The sequence below is a fragment of the Tachypleus tridentatus genome, chromosome 13 (genome assembly GCF_004210375.1).
Source record: "Tachypleus tridentatus isolate NWPU-2018 chromosome 13, ASM421037v1, whole genome shotgun sequence".
Classification (NCBI taxonomy): Eukaryota; Metazoa; Arthropoda; class Merostomata; order Xiphosura; family Limulidae; genus Tachypleus; species Tachypleus tridentatus.
This window is the reverse complement of record NC_134837.1, coordinates 138,888,217-138,911,228: the sequence shown is the minus strand read 5'-3', so window position 1 is coordinate 138,911,228 and position 23,012 is coordinate 138,888,217. Positions and strand designations below refer to the sequence as shown.

The window sequence follows — 23,012 nt, the reverse complement described above, 5'->3', positions numbered from 1 at the left end:
TGCTGTGATGTGGCACTTGAACTTTCACAGGTACAAGCATTTCATCAGTTGGTGTTACCATTAGTAGGTATAATTCATTAGAACTTTCATGTTATAGATGATACCTTGTTGAACTTGGCAACTATCTGAAAGAATGCTTTGGCTCACTGCATCTCGATTGAAATAAGAATCTGGGCACACCAAATTCACTTCAAATGAAGTATTGTTCATGAATTGAAAACAATTCATTGATTCATTAATTTTAAGTATTCCATATTGATGTATGACTTGGTGTAGTGCCTGAGATGATCAGCTGATCTAATAACAAACTTTTGTGACATTTATTGGACTTAAAACTTTGGACTCCCAAATGAACATTTACAGACATTTCTTCAGCAGCAGGCACTTACATTACCAGTCACTTGTTTTGAATAAAGCAGACTCAGGGTGACTGGCATTATTTCGTAACAGTAGTTGTTCCTTGTCACAGCTAGAATGTAAAAACATTCTAATTGGTCTTTAATTGTTTTGAGCAGTTTGCTTGAAAGGTGGTTTCATGTTGATTCTAAGTTTTGGAATGAATTGCATAAAGTTATAACACTAGACAATAGATACCACACAGTGTGTAAGTGCTCTTATTTTGAATCTCATTATTTTAATATAGTTATAGATGCATTTTTCAGTATTAGTTTTCTGTTATGTAAATTACAAGAGTGTGTCACAATAATAAATTTTATTTTTGTTACTTAACAATAAACCATATTTTCATTGTTTATTGACGTACTTTTAATTTTGAAAATTATTTATTACAATTTGTATGACACTTAATACTTGATTTAACCAAGTATTAAGTTAAGAACAAACTTTATAAAGTTTTCTCTAATATAAAATATTTTCATTTTGTTAAGTTTAATTTTTCTTAACTTTTTGGTAGATGTATTTAGAAGGAAGTCCAGTGATTGAGCAGAGTAATGATACAGCATTTAAGTATTTTTCCATGGCTGCTGAAAAGGTAAAATTATTTTAGGTTAGAATAATTCTGAAATATTTGAGAAGTGTATGGAATATTATTCTATTTTAAAATACTTGTAAAATATTTAATCTTATTTTTTATTACTAGTACTATTTATGAGCTTTCAAATAATATTTCAGAAATTAGGAGTCCACTGCTGAAGATATGTATGTACTCTTTGAGATGTTAAGTGAATTCTTCTGTAGTTTCTAATCTGTTTTTCTTCCATATGAATACCTTCCAGTCCATCTTCTTTAAACATACACATATATATCATTTGTTTTTGTTTTTTATTCTAAGTTTCTGAAGTAAACATGTATAGTTTTCTTTTTTAACTTCCATTTCCAAGTCTTACATTTGTAATACATCAGATGAGAAGCTGATTTTTGTGTGTTATAACTATGTTTTTCATGCTTAATGCATATTCTATCAGAAAACTGTGTGTATGTCTGGAAAATAGCTCTCTCCTGCTTCTGTGTGACCAGTTCATAGTCACTGAATTGTATCAGTCAGGAACATGTAAATAATTTCTGTGGTTTTTATTATCTCATGATAATTAACTTGTAATTTGTAAATATATTAAGGAGAGCATATTTTTTATCTAATCATATCATAACTTTCTAGAACAACCCAGTTGGTCAAAGTGGTCTTGGACTGATGTATCTTTATGGAAAAGGTGTACCAAAAGTAAGTTGATGTTTGTTTGTACTAGTTACTTATTAAAGAATCTAAATTCATTTTAAAGCTAGTATTTGTTTTATAGTTTAATATTTAAAAATCGCATAATTCTTTAAGTTTATTCTAACAAATGTTTACATTTGCATATGGCTTTTATTTATTTTCCAGTAATTGGTTACTTGTTGTGTGGCACATATTGGAATGTTAAGAACTCTGCTGGCTTTTCAGTAAGAGTTTGGAGTTGCAGTTTTATATTTTGCAGATATTGTTTTTATGGCTTTACTGGATTTTGAACACCCTTATTTGCCCATTTTTAATCTGTCTGTGGAGGATTTATTTTACAGGCACAGTACTGAAAGACTATTTTAAGGGTATTTTTTCATTGAGGTTGCTCATTTCTACTTATTTCTTTCATTCCTTAATTCAAGATTGAAATTTTAAACAGTTTTAACTGTTGGGCTTGGTAGTATGGTCTTCTGATGTTTTCACAGCATTAAGCAAACTGCCACATTGACTGTATTATTCAGATAAGCCCTTCTCTTGTAACAAAGATTCTAATGTTCTTTTCAGAGAAGGTGTGTAGAAAACACCTTTCACCATTATATTTTCCACTTGTTACTTGAGGACAAATTTTAAACATTGTAAATATATTTCCTGTCATTTTAAATTACTGTTCAACTCTTCTGGGCAGCTTTTACTAAGTTACATCAAATGAAGTAGGTTTTAGCTTTTTTGGATGTCCAAATTGCAATCTCCTGTACTTTAAGAAGAATTCTCTTTTCAATTATTGCTCCACTTTCTCATGTTTTATATGTTTCTTATAGCAAGAAACTAACATCAATTTTTGTGTAAGAGGGGCACAACTGATAAAAGCATATCTTAGTCTTTATTAATTGCATTCATTCCTAAAAATATCTGTCTGTATTAGAAACTTGTGAGGCACCATTTTGCTTTTAAAGGATGATTGTAGTCTTCAGACAGGCTGAAGCATCAAAGTTTAACTGCAGTATGACTTTGTCCAATCTGAACAAGAAAAGCATGCACATGGAAATATTGTGCCATTTTCATTGTTGGAAGAATCCTGAATTGATACTAGGGCCCCAAACTATGTATCGTTAACCAGGACAGATGAACCTAGGACTCGTATAGGTCAAGTACATCACCAACTGAAATAACTGTTGCATCTATCTTCCAGTAATGATACAAAAAGTTAAAACATAATCCTACATACGCTTCAATCATTAGTACTCTTTCAATGATATTTTTATTGTAATTGATTGCTTGATTTTTCACATAGTCCTAAGGGATTTTTGGGGCTCTTCAGATGAGACCTTATTTTACTGCAGTTCTTCATCCCGTATATTGTATATTCCTGCATCTCCACTTGCCATTATTCATTCATTATCACTTTTTCCCTTCCTTGTCTGTCATTACAATATGTATTGTCTTCATTTGTTGCCAGTACTTAGCTTGTGCCTCTTCTTTGCAGAAAGCTTATTTTGACAATTTTCTTCATTTCATCTGACAAACCTTCCAGGATTCTTACCACATTTCTCACCCGTCAGTTCTATTGTACTTCAAATTTGCTTGAAGTGCTCACCTCCAGTACAACGTCTCAAATGATGTTTGATTTTCTTCATGGGTCAGTTTCCACATCAGTAAGAAACAGTACTCCATTGTCATTCTTTTATTACCATAACATTGAGTGCCTTGCTAATGTTTTTCATTTTCTGGATGTGTTCCAATTTGCCTGTCACTTTTTTTTCTCATAGAAATTCTCATCCATATACTAAAGATTTTATATCCTTATTCTACCAGTGTCAACACTTTCAATTTTTCAGCCTAGCATTTGTAATATTGATAATGTTCATAAAAGCTGTATTTGAATACCAATGAGGGTGTTGGATAGCCTTTTCTCATTCCATTCTCATATTAAAGCAGCTCCTGCATTCATTCTCCTTTCTCTCTACGTTTACATTATTGAACTTGTATATAATTTTTTTAATATTTTACAGTTTCAAAGGTTTTGGAGTAATTGATATGCACTAGTCATAGGTCTGTAAAATTCTGCTTCCCTCTCACTTTTTCAAAGATGTTTATCAGTGCCAAAATGTTTTCATGATATCTTTTCTCACTACCGTAATCATCCTATTCCTTGTAATCTTCATCATAAAGTCAAAAGCATGGGATATCAAGAAGATTGTCCAAATTTCTTTGCAGTCATGGCTTTCACTGCATTTTGCAATAATTACTAGCTCTAACAACAGAATCCAGTCTTCGGGTCATGTATTTGACTCATTTACCATATTTATGACTTTTTTGTTTTTATTGGTTTTATATGGATTCTTAAAAACATGAATATTCTGGAAAATTGGAATTTTATTGTAAGATCATGAAAAGTTATGGATTTGTTTGTAGTTGAGTACTTTTTTAATTTCATTAATTGTTACAAATTTTCCAACTCTGACATGTTTATTGGACATGACTAACTCAGTTTGGTACACTGTTCATGATTTTGCATTGACTCATTGCCTTGTCAGAGCAGACAGTTGCTGTGTTATAACAGATTAGTTTGTGACTGCTATCATAAAAATTCTTTAAATTCACTCAACAGTATAAGACAAGTGCCAGAGGTTATGTTTACATAGAATTCTTTAGTACATTCACAGGAAGTTTAGTTAAAAATCAAAAAATAGCAAGAATTTCTAAAATGAAGCTTTAAAATAAAACCTACTGGTTCAAGCTACAAATGTTTGTTTTACTTAATGCATTGTTAAAAGTGTTCCATGCATCCTCTTAACAAAAGCACCCAATTTATTTTTCAAGTAGCCATAGATTTGATACTCATCTTTAATATGTTTGTCTTCTCAGCTGTGGGAACATTATAATTAGTCAGTCCCACTATAAATTTTTTGGCAGATCACAATTAGAGAAAGTGGAAGGTGTCCTTAGTAGCTTTGCCAGAAACAAATAAATTTGAAATTTTCTTTTTATTCATTTTCTTAAAGGTTTTCATACTCTAATATAAAGTTACTATTATCAGAAGTTTTGTTTGACAAAATAAATTGTCATTGCTCTAAATATGTTGTTTGAATTTAAATTTAGACTACTAGTAAAATATCAAAAGTACTAGGTTTTACTTTGGCAAAGTATGCATATGCAGAATAAATAAGTTATGATTATTTGATTCCCTTTGCTTAACCATGTTGCTATGGACAGGTCATTATTACCATCTTATGCCAATAAAATTAGCATCACAATGTAATTTATATATGTTTTAATTTCTTAATTCAAAATACAATTTTTTTTTAAATGCTAAGTATGCTTCTTATGTCATGTGGCATGTTTTCTTGTTTTATTTCATAGTTTATAATATATCACACTTACCATGCAACATCTATAATGGTTAACAAATTATAAGCCCAAATTTAATACAGTTAAAAGCTAGAATAAAAATATAAACTTCCCACATTTTTTAATTGCTGAGATATCGATATATTTTGTAAAACAACCAGGCAGTCATGTCTACCACTCAATTTATTTGAAATCTTTTGTCTGCAGTTGGCTACTTCTTTTAAATATGTGTTTATAACCAATAGAAAGAGTACATCCCAAGCTACTTAAATAAGACAGTCATTTGTAATTGGCTTGAAAAGGAAACTTATAATTTTACTGGGTGTGATAAAATCTGTTAACCATTTTGTAACAGGCTTGGTATAAAATACACAAGTTTGTATACACATTTGCAAACATTAAATATTTATACTATAACTTTTAATGAAGTATATTTGTTTTTATAAAATTTGGTAGACCTTTAGTAAACATTACAAGTCTTTTCCATACAAAAAATTGGATTTTTAATGAAGTATTTTATGCTAAAGACTTGTTTATGAATTTATCAAATCTGTTATTAGTCCAAGTGCAAAGAGATTTTCATTTTATGAGTAAAAAACTATTCTTTATTCTGAAAATCTTAAATATCATTAGTATAATATCTGCAACTTCCAAAATTTTTTTTTGTGAAACTTTGTATTTTATTTGTGATATTCTCTACCTTAACTCTGCATATGGTCTGTTGATTTGACCAACTGTCTAACCACCATAAAAAATTAGGAATTAAATTTACTTTATGCTTTTCTCATTTTAAAATGACTACAGATTATAAGATAAAACACAAGTGTTTAGTCTAAGTTGCTTAAGTCTCATAACATTAAACATTTATACATATTTATTATATTGACCTTTCCAACCATGTCTGACTAACATTACAGATGTTGCAATGATGTGATACACAAGCACTCATGTTATCATATCCAAGAATATAAAACTGGCCAATTCTGTGAACCAATATCTTGTAAAATATGATCACATTTCAGTTATAAACATTTATGTATATATACATTATTACTATTTAGAAATATATTCTTAGACTTATTTTTCTTAAAACATAGAGCAGTAAATAAAGAAGTATAGCAATCAATTATCTCTACCAGTTACAAACTGTTTACTAATTTGCTCCTTGCTGTAGGTTGCTATGCCTTATAAATTTCACACTAGTTGGAACCTTATAAAACTAAAGAGTTCCATATCCATATATTTGAAAAAGGCTGAGAAAGACCCTAGGGAGACATTGTGAGCTTTCTATTGTTTATTCATACGTCACAGACTTAAACTTTTCCAGAAATCAAAAAGGTATGGGCATGGCCACTGTGTTTCAGTAAGTAAATGTATTGGTATCTTAACAAAAGGAAAATATAGGTGTTTTTTTATATTCTAACTGGTCAATACACGTAATTTCAATTCCTAATTCATAAGAAACTATAGACTTTGTATTTTAATGTCCCAAACATCTAATTTGAAACAAAGCTGCAGCAAACATGCAATTTAATATTTAGGTGTGTCTTTTTTTATATTGACTTTTAAACTAATGAATTAACAAATATATAATATTAAAACTTGAATCTTCAAACTGATACCAAACTTATGGAATAAATTCACAAAATGATAGTTGAATAAAATTTTGAATGGGAGTAAACAAGATGAGAAAACAAGATCTGTATCAATGTGGTTAACTAAGTCACTGCTGTGATCCAAAATAAATTAAGTACATTACAGTATATATCTGTAAAAGTTTGATAATTTCTGAAATGTAGCTTTGAAACCTACAAAAACTTGATTTGTCTTCCCCTTCCCCCTTGAGAGAATAAACAAGGCTTAGTAAATACAACACGAGTGCTAATCAGTTTTTAACATAAAAAGTACTGGAAATGTTAGTTTTCTATATATTTTTTAGTTATTGTTCTATGCTTTAAGAAAGATAACTAAAAATTTAGTGTATATAAGTAAATAATAGTAATACTTATGAGCTTGTTCAAGCTCAATTTTTTTTTAGTTTCAGTTGGATCTCTGACTATCATTTAACCCTGATTTGCCAGTGAAGACACTAGAATATTCTAATACTTCCTAATATAACAAATCTTCATCAAATAGTATATGAGTAATATTATTTTCAGTTTATTTTTTCTCATTGATTTCTGTACTTCTAGTTGTATACCTTTGGCAGTTTCAAGCAATTTACTTTTGTTATATTTTCTAGTTGTTTGAGGGGTGGTGATTCAAGAAAGTCTTGATAAGCAGACATGATCAAACCTTGTTGGCATGGATAAATATAAATTGAATTATGATTTGAGTTTTTATTAAGATCAAATTTTGTCTCTGATTTAGAACCCAGAGAAGCTCCAAATTTATTATATTATATTTTACAATTTATCTGGGACAAAACTCCAGTTCAGTACATAATCTAATAATTTCAAGTGGCCTGAAACTTGATTAAATGATAATCTAAATTTAGAAGATAAATAAATGTTTATATGACAAGATTGACATACACAGTTTTCTTTTTTTATACAAGTATATTTTAATGTACAAACAATAATATAGTTTACAGTAACAGTTACTACCAATAATGATGAGCTTTATACAAAAGTTAAACAAACTTACAAACAGTATTGAGTTTTCTATCTGGTCTGACACTTCTATGGTATCTTATCTAGGGTTCACAATGAGCAAGTTAATTTTAAGCTAATACTGATACAATTCACTTGACATGGAATTATCTAGCTAGCTCTGTATTCTTTTTCCTTTGCCAGCCTAATGTTTTTGTTTGAAATATGCTGAAACAATCTCAAAATTTGAAATCAAAAAGATATTTGTACAAAATAAATAAACTTCTGTTGAATAAACATCTGTGTTGAAGTTGTTTGTGCTTGGAAAGCAAGCTCAAATTTATTTTCTAAATTTTTTTTCAATGGTGGAGTTTCACCCTCAAAACAGGATATATCAAATTGGATACCATGTAATTAAATACATCTTCAAGCTCAATTTGCTTTTACGTAATATCTCTGAAGACCTTACTTCTATTTAACTTCATGTGCTCTAGCATTTTTCAACAGTTTTTGTTCACACTTTTTGTCTGCACTTATCATTAAAAACAGTCTTTACACACTTTTATTGGAATGTTGTACCATTATATAATCAAGTATGTTTCAACAGTTGCCTCGTTTTATACAAGTATCTCTGTTTCTCTTAATATGATTATCAACATTAGATTGCATTATTTTGTTCAGTCTATCAACCAGTAATATCTCTCACTTGTCATTCCTAGTTTAAATATTCCATCAGCTGTCTTTTTCTCTCCTTCCCTATCACAGTTGCAGTCAACATAACCCTTAAATGGTGGGAAAGTTGTAGATAGCAGCATCAGTTGATGGTGGGTGCTGTTTAATGATTAAATACTAATGATCTCTAGTCATCAGCATCACTTGCAAAATCTCATTCATCTGATTATATTGTCTTTTCAATTAACATTGTCTGTTTTGTATCCAGAACCTTAGTATTTTAGACCCACAACATTCGGTTTCATCATTTACATTAGATATGATCTTCCTGTTGGACACTTTGAGTACACAACCACAAGAAATATATCTTGGTTTTTATTTATTGTATTCACTCTAAAGGTGTCTGACTCTTTAACTACTGACAGAAATATTACTCTGCTATTCAATCACAATTGTAATCTTTGAACAGGCTGCTGCATCAACGGTGGAATTGCAATTTCTAGGTGTTTGCCACATCTGTCTAGCAAAAATAGGCATGTAGAAATGTTATGCCATTTTTATCATTTGGAGTGCCCTAAATATTTCTATAAATAACAAATGGGATAATCAGTTTCATTATTGTTATGTAGTGTAGTTTGAAAATTTTATAGTATTGAGTAAAATCACTGTATTTTATTACTTTTACGTCTTATCTAAAGTATTTCTTATAAATTCTGATATGTTGATCATTCTTTATTAAACAGGACTACAGTAAAGCTTTCAAATATTTCTCCTTAGCAGCTAATCAAGGATGGGTAGATGGACAGCTACAGCTTGGAAATATGTATTACAGTATGGGGATTGTTTTTTTGTTATAATAATGTTGTACTTCAAATGAAAACAAATCTAATTTTAATTATATTAAAGAGAACATTTATAATACTTAATGAGTAAGTCATAAGATAATACTTTGAATTCAAAGTTTATGTCATCAATGTAGTCAAGACTGATAACATTTTTTATTACTAAAACAGCAGTCTTTGTTTATGATTTGGGTTGATTATTTATTTTAACATTTCAAATATAACTTCCTTATGGTTGATTTTGTTATAATTTTTATATAGGTGTATTGTTGTACATGAAAAATATAGATTGTTTTAGGTATTATTTAATCCTATAACAACAATATACTTAGTTTGTAAGTAGGTGATGTAAACATTATGAAAGTTCTTTACAGAAATGAAACTAGTGAATGAAATTGTTTAGACGTTGACCCTAATGTTCCTAAAAGTGTGAACAACTTTTAATTTTGATTTTTTTCTACAATTTTTAATAAAAATATTCACTATTCATTTTCATATGTTCAGAAATATCCATAAATATTCATATCCTGAATAGTTCACATGCAAGGTGATTGTTCATTTATGTGTAAAAATACTGTTTATTTATCTTACAATTTTCACATTGTATATGTGTTCCAGCATGCAAATAAACAGCTAATTTCTCTGTAGTGCTTGTTTTATCTATCACTACATCTTGTACTACTAAAATTTGTAAAATGTTTCAAAACACATGTTGAACGAAGAAGAGAAAATAATTTTTTTTAATTATTAAACCTTCCAAATACGAATTATAAAACACAAGTAATATATAATTAACTAAGGTAGAAAAGTAAAATTGAAATGCAATTTAATTGTCCATAAAACTAATATGTATCAGGTGAGAAAAATGGTCAAGTTCTAGGAATGATCTTCAAGAATGCACTTAGCATCTCTACACCTTTAATAATCAACTTTAACATTGCATGAGATTGTAGAAAACAAATCAGAAATGTGTTTTGAAATCTGCTCTTTTTATTGGTCATAGTCATGCCATTCAAATGTAATCTATTGCTAAGCAACACCTCTGGATCCTTCTGGTGGGGAAAACTTTTATAACATCTTTCTTGGAATTTGACTTAATTAAAAGTAAATATACAGTATGTATGTACTTTTGACCATCTGAGCAAAAACTGTACTAAGACATAATGCAGTTGAAGTAAAAGAAGGAACAGCTAAGGTATTTTTAATCATAAGCATATTACATGGCAAGAAAATGAATTTTTAATTAATGTTTTAGAGGTTTTGTTTGAAATAATGAAATAAAAACAAATAATATAAAATGTTGAATTATAATGTACTTGGTAATGCTTAAATTCATTAAACTACATTGTTTGTAAAGTACTTTAATTAAATTTTGAAGGTAACTTAGTAACACTTTGTAACATGTACAGAAAGGAATTGAAAGTGTGCACTAGTAGTCATATGGTTAAATGTTCTGTTAGATTGCACTTTTTCAAAAGAAGTGGAGGGTTTACGTTTTCAGTGTTGCACAGTTTATACTTTTGATATTATGTTATTTTTCTAAGTGATCTTTTGTTATGTATAACAGGTGGATTAGGCGTTCAACGAGATTACAAGCTTGCCATCAAATTTTACTCTTTAGCATCTCAGTCAGGTCATGTGCTGGCTTTCTATAATCTTGCCCAGATGCATGCCACAGGAACAGGAACAGTAAGGTCATGTCAGACAGCTGTTGAGGTATTTGTGTCCTTTAGAATCCATAGTTATATCATACAAACCCTTCTTTTTTCTTAATTAGCGTAATGAGTTTTTCTCTTTAGTATGATTACTATTCCTGCATTCTACTTTGAGAGGAACCCAGCTATACTGAAATTGAAATTAATTACTCTGTTTTTTACTGTATAAAACAAAAGTAAAATAGTTTGGTTCAATAAACATTTCTTTTACAACAGTTTTCATTTATTAAAAATACTAGAACATATTAAAATTCTTTATTACACTACAGAATATAACTAGGGTCATTCTCTTGAATATGTATATACTAATAAAGATGTGTTTTATTAAATATTCAAATTAACAATTTATGATAATGGAGTGTCTTTGATAAAATATTCCACCTGTATAATGTTGACATAGTTCTTGTTAATTAACCTTTTTGCAACAGTCATCCTTTTCTGTGCATAGCATAAGATTTTTAGTGACATATATTTAAAACATAAACTACATCTTGTTTATGTTATATAAATGAGTGTAGCATAGAATCCTAGCTAATAATCTATATAATATATGTGTGTGTGTGTGTGTGTGTAATAGTAAGTTTTAAGTTCTTTATTCTATAAGGCTGTATTAAAAAGAAATTCTGAATTTCCCCTAGTATGATAAGTATTATAATCTTTCTCTAAGCATCCCCTCTTATGCAGTTGATTTACCACCCCTCTGATAAGTATGAAAATTAACATAAATTACTCAATATCAAGTTGTCATTACTCAGAGAAAACATACTTTTTATATTATTCAAATTTGTTTAGTTACGGAGCCATCAAATAAAAAATCAGACCCATTTTGCTACATCAGTTTGTTATATTCTATTTATCAGTAGTTGTTAATAGTTATTTCTTATGTTTAATATTGTTATATATAGCCAATAGTAAGCCAACCTTTTCATGTATCAAATGACATGTTATGTTGTTTTCTGAATGAAGAATTTTCAGTTTCTCTTTTATTAAATGCCTCATTCTCATAAGAAAAATATTGATTAGCATGGATGATTTTGAAATGGCTCTTGTATAATTAGAAAGCCAGTAAAATTGTAAAGAAAAGAGACATGGTCATAAACAGAAGGGTTCTCCACCAAATTCATCTACACATAAATAAAAATGGCCACCTTGATACAATGGAACTGTCGAGGTTTCTGTTCTAATCTGGATAACATCAAAACACTAATTGCTTCCTACCATCCTGTATGTCTTTCCTTAAAGGAAACATTTCTGAAAAATGCCAATACAATCACCTTTCAGCAGTTTTCTTTGTACAGAAATAACAGGCTGTGTGATGGACGAGTGCATGGAGGGGTGGCACTATTGGTTGATCAGCATGTGCCCACCCTGTCTTTGTTACTCGACACACCCTTGGAGGCCTTAGTCATCAGTGTTTCCTTGGGTTGTACCATCACTGTTTGTTCTCTTTACTTGTCACCTGGAGAGACCTATGATCAATTAGACCTTGATACTCTCATTGAACAGTTGCCGTCTCCCTTTATAATCCTGGGGACTTTAATGGACATCATCCCTTCTGGGGAGGGCTGATATTGATAGGAGGGGTCACTCCATAGAGCTCTGATCACAACCTTTCTGTTTTCAATAGCAGTTCTTCTAATTATTTTTATGCATCTAGTCAGTCCTCTACTACTATTGATCTCTTAATTTGCTCACCTTCACTATTCTTCTATTTTTCATGGAGGGTTGACAATAATCTATGAGGCAGTGATTATTTTCCTGTAATTTTGAGAGAGACTGGCTGTGGTTGATGCCACCCGATTCGTGTGCCCTGGTAGAAGCTGGATCAAGTAAACTGGATATCTAAGCTTTTGCTGGGTATTTAGCACTTCTGCTTCATCCTCCACCTTCTTAGCCATTAAGACTCGGGCACAGGGATCACCTCTTTCCTTTTGAGCTGATTGTCTCTTTTACTATAATCGTCCCTTTACACTGGTGAAACTCAACCTGGTCCTTCATTGGACCTGATGAAGTACACTATGAAATGCTGTGCCCATCTATCTCCTGCTTCTCTTGCTATTCTTCTGATTGTTTTTAACTGGATCTGGCAGGAGAATCTTTTTCCTGATGCCTGGCACCAGGCTATTGTCCTGCCATTCTCTAAGCCTGGAAAGAATCCCAAAATTCCTTCAAACTACTGTTCAATTGCTTTGACGAGCTGTCTCTGTAAGACCTTAGAGAGGATGGTTAATGCTTGTGTTGTTTGGTTCCTTGAATCAAACAACCTCCTCTCGCCCACCCAATGTGGGTTCTGATGGCAGTGCTCTACCATGGACCACCTAATTCGATATAAATGTCAATCAGAGAAGCCTTCCTCAAATGACAACATCTTGTATCAATATTCTTTGATATTGAGAAGGGTTATGATGCAAGATGAGGTATGGCATTTTGCGAGACCTTCATATATATGGGTTATGTGGGCATTTGCCCATTTTTATTAAAACTTTTTGAATGGACAGGAGATTCTAAGTTCATGTGGGTTTGACACTTTCCCGTTCTTTTCTACAGGGTTGTGTTTTGAATGTCACACTTTTCGTATAAAGATTAATGTCATCATTGAACAACTTTTTCTTATTGTTGCAAACGGGCTCTATGTTGATGACTTTCACACCTCATGTCAGTTGTCAAACATGAGGTATAACATGATGGCAGCTACAGACTGCCCTCAATCATTTACTAAAGTGGACCACAGCAAATGCTTCAACCTTTCTCAAAACCTTTTGCATGCACTTTGGTCACCAATGGGGGTTTTCACCCTGATCCTGAACTCTGTATCGGTAAAGTTGTGCTGCCTGTGATCCCTGAGACAAAGTTCTTGTGGCTTATCTTTGACCGTAAGCTGACCTTTATACCACACATCAAGCAACTATGAGTAAAATGTACAAGAGCACTGAACATCCTCCATCTGCTCTCTTCCACCACTTGAGGAGTAGATTCATCTATGCTAAAGATGTATTGTGCTCTTATTTGATCGAAACTCAACTATGGATCACTGGTCTATGGCTCTGCCAGGACCTCGGCCTTAAAGATGCTGGACCACATTCATCATCAAGGATTTTGACTCTGCACTGGGGCTTTCCATACTTTCCCATTTCAGAGCTTATACACAGAGTCTCATGAACCTTCTTTGCACGTCCACTGTTTGCAAGTGTGTTTACTATATGCCACGAAACTTCGTTCTTTACCAAAACATTCCACCTGGGGTTGTGTTTTCTTTCCTCGGTGGGTCATACTTTTGGAGAACAGATCATCTGCCATTGCTTCTTTTGGCCTTCGAATCCAGATGCAGTTGGATGAATTGGTCTGTCCTTGGATAACACTGCTGTATCCACTTGTCAGCCCATTACACTGTGGCTCTTACAGTCCCCATATGTGATCTATCATTAAGTCATTTGAGAAAAGCAGACATTCTTGATTGGAAATACTGTCTGTTATTTGCTGAACATCTTTCAAACTATCCTTCCATTTCCATTTATACAGATGGTTTGAAATAAGGTGACTGTGTTGGCTCTGCCATCGTTTGTTGTGGTTTGGTGGTTTTGCGGAGAATACCCTCTACAGCTTTTGTGTTAAATGCTAAACTGTATGCCATTTCTCTTGCCCTGTATCACATAGAAGCTGAGCTGTACTCAAACTGCACTATTTATACTGAATTGCTTAGTTCTCTACTGGCCCTGGAATTGCTTTAAGTTGGTTCACACCCTGTTCTTACCGATATTAAAAACCGACTGGCCCATTTTTCTTTAACATTTACTTCTATCCAGTTTTTCTGGATACTGGGCCATATTGGTATTCTTGAGAATGAGCTTGCCAACACTGCAGCTAAATCTATCTGCTCTGGCACTATCACCACTGTGCCTCTTCCATACATTGACTGTGGTCTTGTATTCAAGGCTCAGCTCCATGCCAGCTGGCAGTTGACTTGCAGTGAGCAACGTGAAAACAAGCTTTTCCAAATAAAACTTTCTATTGGACTTTGGCTATCTTGCTTCTGTAAGGATCAGTGAGAGGAAGTTGTTCTAACTAGACTATGCATTGGTCACAGTTTTTTAACTCATCGTTTTGTTTTGTTTTTAATGTGGAACTGGTGCACCAATGTGTAGTCTGTGTAACACTCAGGTCACAGTAAGCAAAACCAATGTTTTGCCATCGTTATGACTCTCAATGATGGCATCATTTTAAACATGTTCTGTCCCAAAGTTTATTCATAATGTTAGACAGTGTTATTGGTGATGGTGACATTGTCCACCTTGGAAATGTTTTTAGTTTGTTAAAGACCATTAATCTTTTTAATGCTATTTAAGTTTTTTAGTTTATACATTACACCTTTTTTAATGTGATTCCCTTTTAGGAATAAAAGTCCATCTAGTTGAATTTGAACTTAAAAAATAGCTGTAATATCAAATAACTTGAAACCAGGACTAAAAAGGCCCATTCAGGTGATTAATGCTGCTGTTTGAACTACCTGTTAGTCATCCTGGCGAGTTATAATTAAAATTTTGCTACAAGTCTTTTAAAACTTTTAATACTTTACTTTTTGAAAATGGCCATAATGTCAAATAAATCGGAACCAGGACTTGAGAGGCCAACTTCAGGTGACTGATGGTGGTTTTTTGAACTTACCTGTTTGTTTTCCTGGTGAGTTATGATAATTACAATTATGCTACAGTCCTTTCAAACTTGTATTATTGTAGTTTTTCTCTTACTGCTATAGACTAGATGTAAACATTGGTTTGAATGCTTTTTTTTTAATTTTGTTTTGTATTACCTTAATTTCCTTTCATGAATTTTACTAAATTTACTTTAATTTTAACAGATTTTTGACACAGATAGCCTAAGTGCTTTGTGCTATAAACCAATTAACATTGTTGCAATAATTAAATAATATTTACTTGGTGTATTACTACCATTAATATAAAAAGTAGGATTAAGTGTCATCAAAAGATAACAACAACATGAAAAAACAAAAGCTGAGGTAAGTACTTTATCTACTGTTTTTAACGTTTATTCTTGATTTATTATTATAAAAGTAGATAAAAATATAAAAACAGTGATCTCTTTTGGACAGTGAAGGTTAGACTAGGTAAAATAAATAATATAATAAAAATATTTTAGAAGGCATGCCTGCTGGCAGCTTATAATTTGATAATATAACATGAGCTCCAAATTCACTAAATGATTTACAACTTGTAATGAAATGAAAAATAGTTAGACATTCTTCAAATGGCAATAAAACAATAAAATTTAAGTAGAAATAGATGAATACTGTTAAAAGTTTTAAGATACTTAGATTAAATGCAGGTTGTTTCATGTTAAAACTTGAAATAATTCTAGAAAGAAAAAGAAATGGTAAAGTAGATCCATTTTAATTATTTTTTGTGGTTATGAGACTGGTCAAAAAATGAACCAACCTTGTATAGAGTTAGGGTAGAGAAAATAACAAAATGTAAAGTTTTACTGAAAAAATAATTTGAAATGTATCCAAGAGGTTTTAGAGATTACATGAATGAAATTTGATATTTTTAAGGTGAAAAAGTGTTTTTAATAACCTTAACATGAAAAAGCACTTTTCACTTGGACTATTAAAAAAAAACAATTATATTCATGGACATATGTTTTTTGTCTTAGTTTATTAAAAATACTTCACAGAGAAACATGATTTTTGTATATAAAAACTGATAATGTTTATGGAAAGTGTGCCAAATTTTGTGAAGATATACTTACTATATTAAAAGTTAATAACATGAAGACTGTAAAGACTTTAAACAAGTACAGTGGTTACATAATCAATGAAATGAACTGAGGCCATGTTGAGAGAATTAATGATTTTGATGTTAAGATTAAAGATATACTCTTTTTAATATGACAATTTTCAACTTTCATTTGTGTAATCCATAAAAATGCTTACTGAATATAATTATTTCAAAGAGAGATTTTATATTTTATGTTTTTTTATAGTATAACTATACAGGGTTGGGCATACCAAATGAAGTGTTTTGGTAGTAATAGTCATTAGCTTACATAATCTAAGTTAATAAGTTTCTGATTTTTACATTTCAAGTACTTTTACAATAATAAATAAAAGATAATCATTAATACCAAAAAATACAGTGCACACCTTTAACCTCTTGTTTTATGATGTCAAATGCTTGCAAAATTTAAACCTACTTTTTCATAGTGATTGTACTTGTTCAAGAAATTATTTGCTTTATATTTCTGAGTTTAAGTTCATTATTTAAGTATTGGGTTGAGGAATAGTTCGTGAGCGTTTTTTCAAGTTAAAAAATATATTCATAAATGAAACACTTTCTCAAAATATTTCATGTCATTTGGTAGATAATTTTTTGCTCTAATAGATGGTATGTTTGATTTTCATATGTCTTTAATTTTGCTTTCATTTTCAGCTCATTAAATGGAATGTCAAGTGGACAAAATCGAGCATTTTCGACACCATCTGCTTTTCGCATTTAATTTCTTGCAATTTCGTTTAAAACAATGCATACTATATACCTAGGTATTACATGAAATAAAGTATCATAATAAATGTTTTGGGTGTAATGTGTTCATGCATTGAAGTATTGTATAGTCTTGCATGTAATGCTTGAATGAAATTATTTAAAAATGCTCACGAATTATTCCTCAACCTAATAAATGAGTTATTCATTGTAATTTGGGTGATTGGCTCCATTTTTATGTCAAACTTATAAATATACCATGATAAAAATAGTTTAACTTTCAGTGGAGTCAATAACCCAAATTTTAATAGTGTATAAATTTTAAGTTATTATTTTTATAAGGCAATATTTAGAAAAATTAAACCTGAATTTCTCTTTGTCGATAGTCCAATAATTTTGATTTTTTTTTCTCTTGGCATCTCCTCTTCCTTATTTTATTTGTCACTCTTCCAAGAATTATGAAATTCAATGTAAATTACATATTATAATATTTTCATTGCTCAGGCACAGCATACTTTTATAGCCTTTAATCTTATTTGGTAACAGAGCCATCAAATAGAAAATCAGTGCCCTCTTCCAACACTCACCTGTCACTACCTCTGTATCAAAATTGCTGATAGTTCTTTCTGACATTTAATGCTATGTTATTTGTAACTAGTAGAAAGCCAAGCTTTTAATCTGTTAAATGATGTATTATGTTACATTGTTTTCTATACACAGATTTCTCAATCATGCTTTCAGTTCAAACTTTATTCCCATTGGAAATACTAAGATGAGTTTAGCTGAATTTGTAATGACTTTTCTTGAATAAGAAGAAAGCCAAAAAATTGTAATAGTTATGAGACATTGTCTACTTTTGCATCTGATTATTCTGTGTTCTTTGATGCACTATTTTATTAATTTTTATGCATCACTACCATTAATATAAAAAGTAGGGTTAATTATCATCAACTGTAGAAGGTATAAAAAATATACAAGTACATAGTTTATTTTATGGTTTTTATGTGCAGACCTTATTTATTATTACAAAAGTAACTAAAGTGAAAAAAATTGCAAATCTTTGAGTGTGAAAAAGTAGTATAAAAAAATTTTCATGAGGTATGCTCACAAACAGCTATGAGTAATCAATGCACTGTTTATAATTTGACACTGCAATATGAGCTGTATGCTCGCCATATGATTTACAACTTATATAACATGAATATTAATATTAATTAACTAAACACAATTCAAAGGACAATTAAACAATAAATTTTAACAAGGAAGATATGTACACTGTTTTGACCTCTAAGCTATTTAGTATAAATAATTGCAATTTCATATTACAATATGATGTCATTATAGAAAGACAAATGGGTAATTAAGATTTGTTTTGAATGTTTTGGTGGTTATGAAGTTGGTCAAATTAACCAATATAGTATAGAATTAAGAGTAGAAAAAAAACAGATAAAATAGAAAGTTTTACTGGAGAAAATGTTTAAAATTTATTTAGGAGGTTTTAAGATTATGCAAGTGAAATTTGAGATAAAGAAAAGTATTTTTAATTTTATCATGAAAATAATTTATTTAAAAAAAACTGATTTTTGTGACAAAAGACCAGCTAGTTTTACTAAATGTCTGGCAAATTATGTGAATATACACATACTGTATTTAAAGTTACAGTATGGAAACTGTAATGGCTATAAATTTTGCAAAATCAGTCAGTTTAACCAATTCAGTGGTTTTCTAACTTTTTGGCTTTTTAATTATTTAAATAATTTGCTAAGCTTATCAATCTGAACACTGCAAGAGAAACTTCCAAAGTGAAGAAGAAATAGACAGTACCCTGTGTTGAAAACAATGTAATTATATACATCATTTGATAAATAAAATGTTTTCCTTTCTGTTGATTATAAATAATGCAGTATAAAGCATCAGAGATAACTATTGGTTGTTTTTGAAAGAAGAATGTGAAGGGTGAGCAAGGTATGTTGGTTTTAATTTCTAATTTATGTTTCCATAAATAAATAAAATTGAAAGCTATAAAATTTAGACTTTGCCTAAACACAATATATGTTAAGTAATTTATGTTCAATTCCTCACTTTAGAAAGGGGTGGTAAATAAATTAAAGAAGGGAGAAGATATAGAGACCAAATGTCATAATTCTCATACTAAGGGAAATTAAGCATTTTTAAAAATTTTCTTTTTTAAAATTAAGAACATAAAACTTACATCAACAGTTCATTTATTAACCACATTTTGATGCCACATTTATTCACATGTGCATCGATAATGTAGTTTAGTTAAATTTTGAGTGTTAAATTGTCATGATATGCACAGTTTGACATACCCATAGCAAGAGTACTAAAGTACAACTTCTAAAACTACTAAAATCTAAATCTCAATCAAAGTCTGTACTGAATAAAACTTGATTTGAAATTACTGTTTTAACTAGCTAGTATGTTGCATGGTTTATTTGCTAAAATCCTTGTCTCAAGACTAAATAAAACTTAATTTCAAACTACTCTCTTGTCTTGTTAGAACATTTAATGATTCATTTGATAAAACTCAGTTATCAATATTCATAAAAATTTTACTTCATCTAGCAGTTAGATTTATATTTAAAAAAACAATACAAGTTATTTATTGATTCCTATTTTATACCTACTCATCATTTATAGATTAAGAGGATGTATTAATTTACAATTACATAAAGTAACTTCTCTTAATATCACTGAACTTAGGAACACCAAAAGTATTGACTATTATTATTATAAGATAAACTAACCTAATTTTCAATGTTACATTACCTCTATTCAATGTATTTTCATTCAGTACTACCATCTGTATGCAAAAATGTTTTTACAATCCACAAGTCTTGAACTCTCACATCCCATAGAAACAACATGGTTTGGTTGTATTTCACATGTAAATCATCATGTGACAACCCTCTATCAATAGGAGTACAACACACCTGTCTGATATATGATTCCATCTATTCTTTGATTTTACAGAACTAGCATTTATTGTTTGGCAGTGATCTACTGCAGACATTTCTTGATTATGCTCTCTTCATGTTTCTTTAAATTTTCTATGAAGTAGATTTCAATCTATTATTCTGCTCCAGTTTAGTGCAGTGTTGATTGTATAACTTACCTTTGCTCTTATTTTTTTAAATTATGTCTATTTATTTCATTCACAGTTTTTCTCCCTTTATCTTACCCTTATTGCTTTCATTTGGTAGTTATCCACCATATACCTCTTTTCTGAAGCATTCAATCAATCTCCTGAGGGATTTTCAAGGATACCTTTTCTTCCATTACTTTCACATTTGTACAATTGTCCCCTTCAGCTCCATCCCTTCACATGTGGTTTCTTTGCTATTAGGATTGACAGTGTCTTGTCACAGGTTCATCTACCTTCCACTTATTGTAGTGACGTATGAATATTTCCTTTTCTCCATTTTCTGTTTCTAAAGATATAACTGAGTTTTTGAAATTTGCAGCTTGCCTTAACCTGTTCAGTGCCATAGACAAAATAACTCATCCAAGCCAATCGGTAACACAGTGCCATGGATGAGTTAATTCGTTCTCAATAATACCTAACTTCAACGCTAGATGTCAGCACCATACATGCATTTGACCCACTTACAAATTGTTTCACTTTCGATCCAAAATGGCATCACGAAAAAAGTTACAAAATGAAGAAGCATTAGAGTTGTATTGTAGCAGCTGAAATACTTGGTAATCAACAGGTTAATACCAAGTTACCTCTATTTTGTTTTCCTGCTCCTCATCCTTTGGCATGACCTGTGGATGCTCTCAGCCAGGATTGTACCAACTGCTACCTCTATGTTTTCCCTCCCATCTGACACCTTACTGAGATGCATTTAACTTATTCATGCCACTCTCTATCAGGTCCTTCTTGCTCCTTACTGACTAGCACAATCTTGGTTTTCTTGATTCTTTTAGCTCCACACCACTTATCCATTGCCTCTTTCTCTTACTCCATTCCTAGTACATCAACTTTGATCACTAGTCCTTCATCCTGTCCTTCCCACCCTCTGTCTTCACACCTAGCATTTGTTAGGTCCATTGCAAATAGATCCAGATTGTCTAGGCATGTTGCTTCCTTTACATCTCACCTGGTTCTCTTTCCCTTTCTTCATTGTGCTCCTCCCACTTTCCAAGTGTATACAACATGCCTTTTGGCATGGGATTTTTAGGTATACACATGAAAGGATGTAATGTACCATATTGGAAATTATTTTCCTATACTGAAAACATATTTCTGATAGGTACTTAACTCTTTTTGCACTTCCCACTCTACCTCCCAGCTGGAAATCAGAGCTTTCTCTTCTGTCTAGTTTCAAAGTGATAGCTTGGTACATAGAAGTTCAAGGCTTGTGATATTTAAAAATATTTTTACATATTGAGGGGCTATATATGTGAGAGGATACAAGTGCCTATTTAAAATATATATATTCAGTATAGAAAATAACAGCATTAGTGAACTGGTAACCCCAAATATATTTATTGTTAAGTTAAATTAACTTAATATTATTGAACTGGGAATCATAAAAAAAAATTATTATTATTATTATTATTATTAAACTAAACTGAACTAGGAAACACTAATAATTATTATCATTATCTTATTTATTTTTAACTCTTGAATTTCATTTAATTCCATTAAAATATCTTGTGCTATGTAAGACACATTTTTTAATATTAAGCTTGTTATTAGGCAACAGAAGCAAAATAAAAACTTAATCTATTTGGATGATATTAATTGGTTTTAATGTTTGACTATTTGTGTATAATTATTTTTATGCCTGTTTTTTATATTATATGAAATAATTTTTGGAACTTTATAGAACTTGTTTTAAATTTATAGTCAACAACCTTGATCACATATGTGTGTGTGTGTATATATGTGTATATCAGTTCAATAATTGAAAGACTGGTTTATTTGGATTAAAGCAGTTTCTGTATATCAAGTATATGAGCATGAAACAATTTGATTTATGAACTAATTTGTAAAGTTATTATTTGTTATGCCAGTTTATTTTAAGCTACTTTGAAGAATTTTATTATGAAACAGAAAATGTTTACTTTGTGTTTATCAGATGTCTTAACTTTTGTACCATAGTTGTATTGAAGAAACATTCTTGTTATTTGAAATTGTTTTTGCCAATTTGCATTTTATGCTAATTTCAAGTAATGTTAATTGTATACACATTTATTTGTGGTTTGTAAAGTAGGAAAAATAATTTATTTTAAACTCATGAAGTAAAATAGTTTCACTTTAAAAAATACCAGTTTCTTTCCAGCTCTTTAAAAATGTTGCTGAAAGAGGCAGATGGGGTGAAAAGCTTATGCAAGCTTACAATGACTATAAGGAAGGCAGAGTAAATGAAGCTTTTGTGAAATATGCCTTACTAGCAGAACTGGGATATGAGGTTGCCCAGAGTAATGCTGCATATCTTCTAGACAGAGGTAATTTATACTAAAAACATAATATATGCAATATATTGAATTTTCAGTTGTTTAAATACAAAAATATGGTGTCTTTACATTATAATTTTAGTTTTCATAAAAGAAAAATTAAGTTTGTGCCATGCAGCAAACAGTTAAGAATACGTGCTATAACTGAATATTCTTATTGTATATTTACATAAGTTGGAGAGATTTTT

At 30.5% G+C, this 23,012-nt stretch overlaps 1 protein-coding gene across 2 annotated transcripts in view; it reads left to right on the top strand.

The window, feature by feature from the left end:
- LOC143236946 (protein sel-1 homolog 1-like) overlaps window positions 1-23,012 on the top strand; it is an 88,665-nt gene that overhangs the window by 49,646 nt on the left and 16,007 nt on the right. For both annotated transcript variants that reach the window (XM_076475660.1, XM_076475661.1), the window contains 5 exons: window positions 914-991; window positions 1,616-1,678; window positions 9,030-9,117; window positions 10,696-10,844; window positions 22,650-22,815. In XM_076475660.1, the coding sequence (XP_076331775.1) occupies window positions 914-991; window positions 1,616-1,678; window positions 9,030-9,117; window positions 10,696-10,844; window positions 22,650-22,815 (544 nt within the window). The remainder of the gene's footprint in view (window positions 1-913; window positions 992-1,615; window positions 1,679-9,029; window positions 9,118-10,695; window positions 10,845-22,649; window positions 22,816-23,012) is intronic.